The sequence below is a fragment of the Cyprinodon variegatus genome, unplaced genomic scaffold (genome assembly GCF_000732505.1).
Source record: "Cyprinodon variegatus isolate N-32 unplaced genomic scaffold, C_variegatus-1.0 Scaffold183, whole genome shotgun sequence".
In the NCBI taxonomy this organism is placed as follows: domain Eukaryota; kingdom Metazoa; phylum Chordata; class Actinopteri; order Cyprinodontiformes; family Cyprinodontidae; genus Cyprinodon; species Cyprinodon variegatus.
Genome location: NW_015150636.1, coordinates 16,621 through 17,318, shown reverse-complemented (window position 1 = coordinate 17,318; position 698 = coordinate 16,621). Strand labels below are relative to the sequence as shown.

At 45.7% G+C, this 698-nt stretch overlaps 1 protein-coding gene across 1 annotated transcript in view; it reads right to left on the bottom strand.

The window, feature by feature from the left end:
- LOC107087402 (tripartite motif-containing protein 29-like) overlaps window positions 1-486 on the bottom strand; it is a 23,257-nt gene extending 22,771 nt beyond the window's left edge. Inside the window, exon 1 of the mRNA XM_015378971.1 lies at window positions 10-486. Within this exon, the coding sequence (XP_015234457.1) occupies window positions 10-486 (477 nt within the window). The remainder of the gene's footprint in view (window positions 1-9) is intronic.
- Window positions 487-698: the final 212 nt, after the last annotated feature.

Here is a 698-nt window from a genome sequence, read left to right as displayed (position 1 = left end):
CTTCATCACCTCATCATGACGAGAGCAGACGATCTCCTGGAGATTCTTGAAAGGGTCCACCAGCTTGTGCTTCTTCAATTGTGGAGCTTCATAGTGAGGCTGGAGGTGATCCCCACAGTAGGAAGCAGGACACAATAAACAGGACTTGACAGCTTTTCTTTTCCTCCCAGTGCAGACATCACAGGGCACATCTTCAGGTCCAGCATAGCAGTGATCAGCTCCAGCAGCTTGGGGTCCAGTCTTTTTTAGGTCTTTCACTAAAGCAGACAACATGACATTTGGTTTTAGAAAAGGCTTTAGACTGAACTCCTTCCTGCACTCAGGGCAGCTGTAGATTCTCCTGTGATCTTCTCCATCCCAGTGGGTCTTAATACATTTCATACAGTAGGTGTGTCCACAGGGAATAGTCACAGGATCAGTCAATAGTTCCAAACAGATAGTGCAGGAGAATTTTGCTCTGTTTAGCTGAACTTCTCTCCGAGCCATTGTACCTCTCAGTAAAAAGGATGTGTTGGTTTTATTCACTTATAGCAGAAGCAGCCTTGTTAATACAGTAACTGAAATGGGCAACACCCATCCTTACCAACGGGGAGGGTTGAGTTTCGTTTTTTCAAAACAGAAACAGACCTCAGCATGCCACTGCAGCCAATGGCACTGCAAGATCCTGACAGGGAGGGAATAGGGAAATATATTTACCT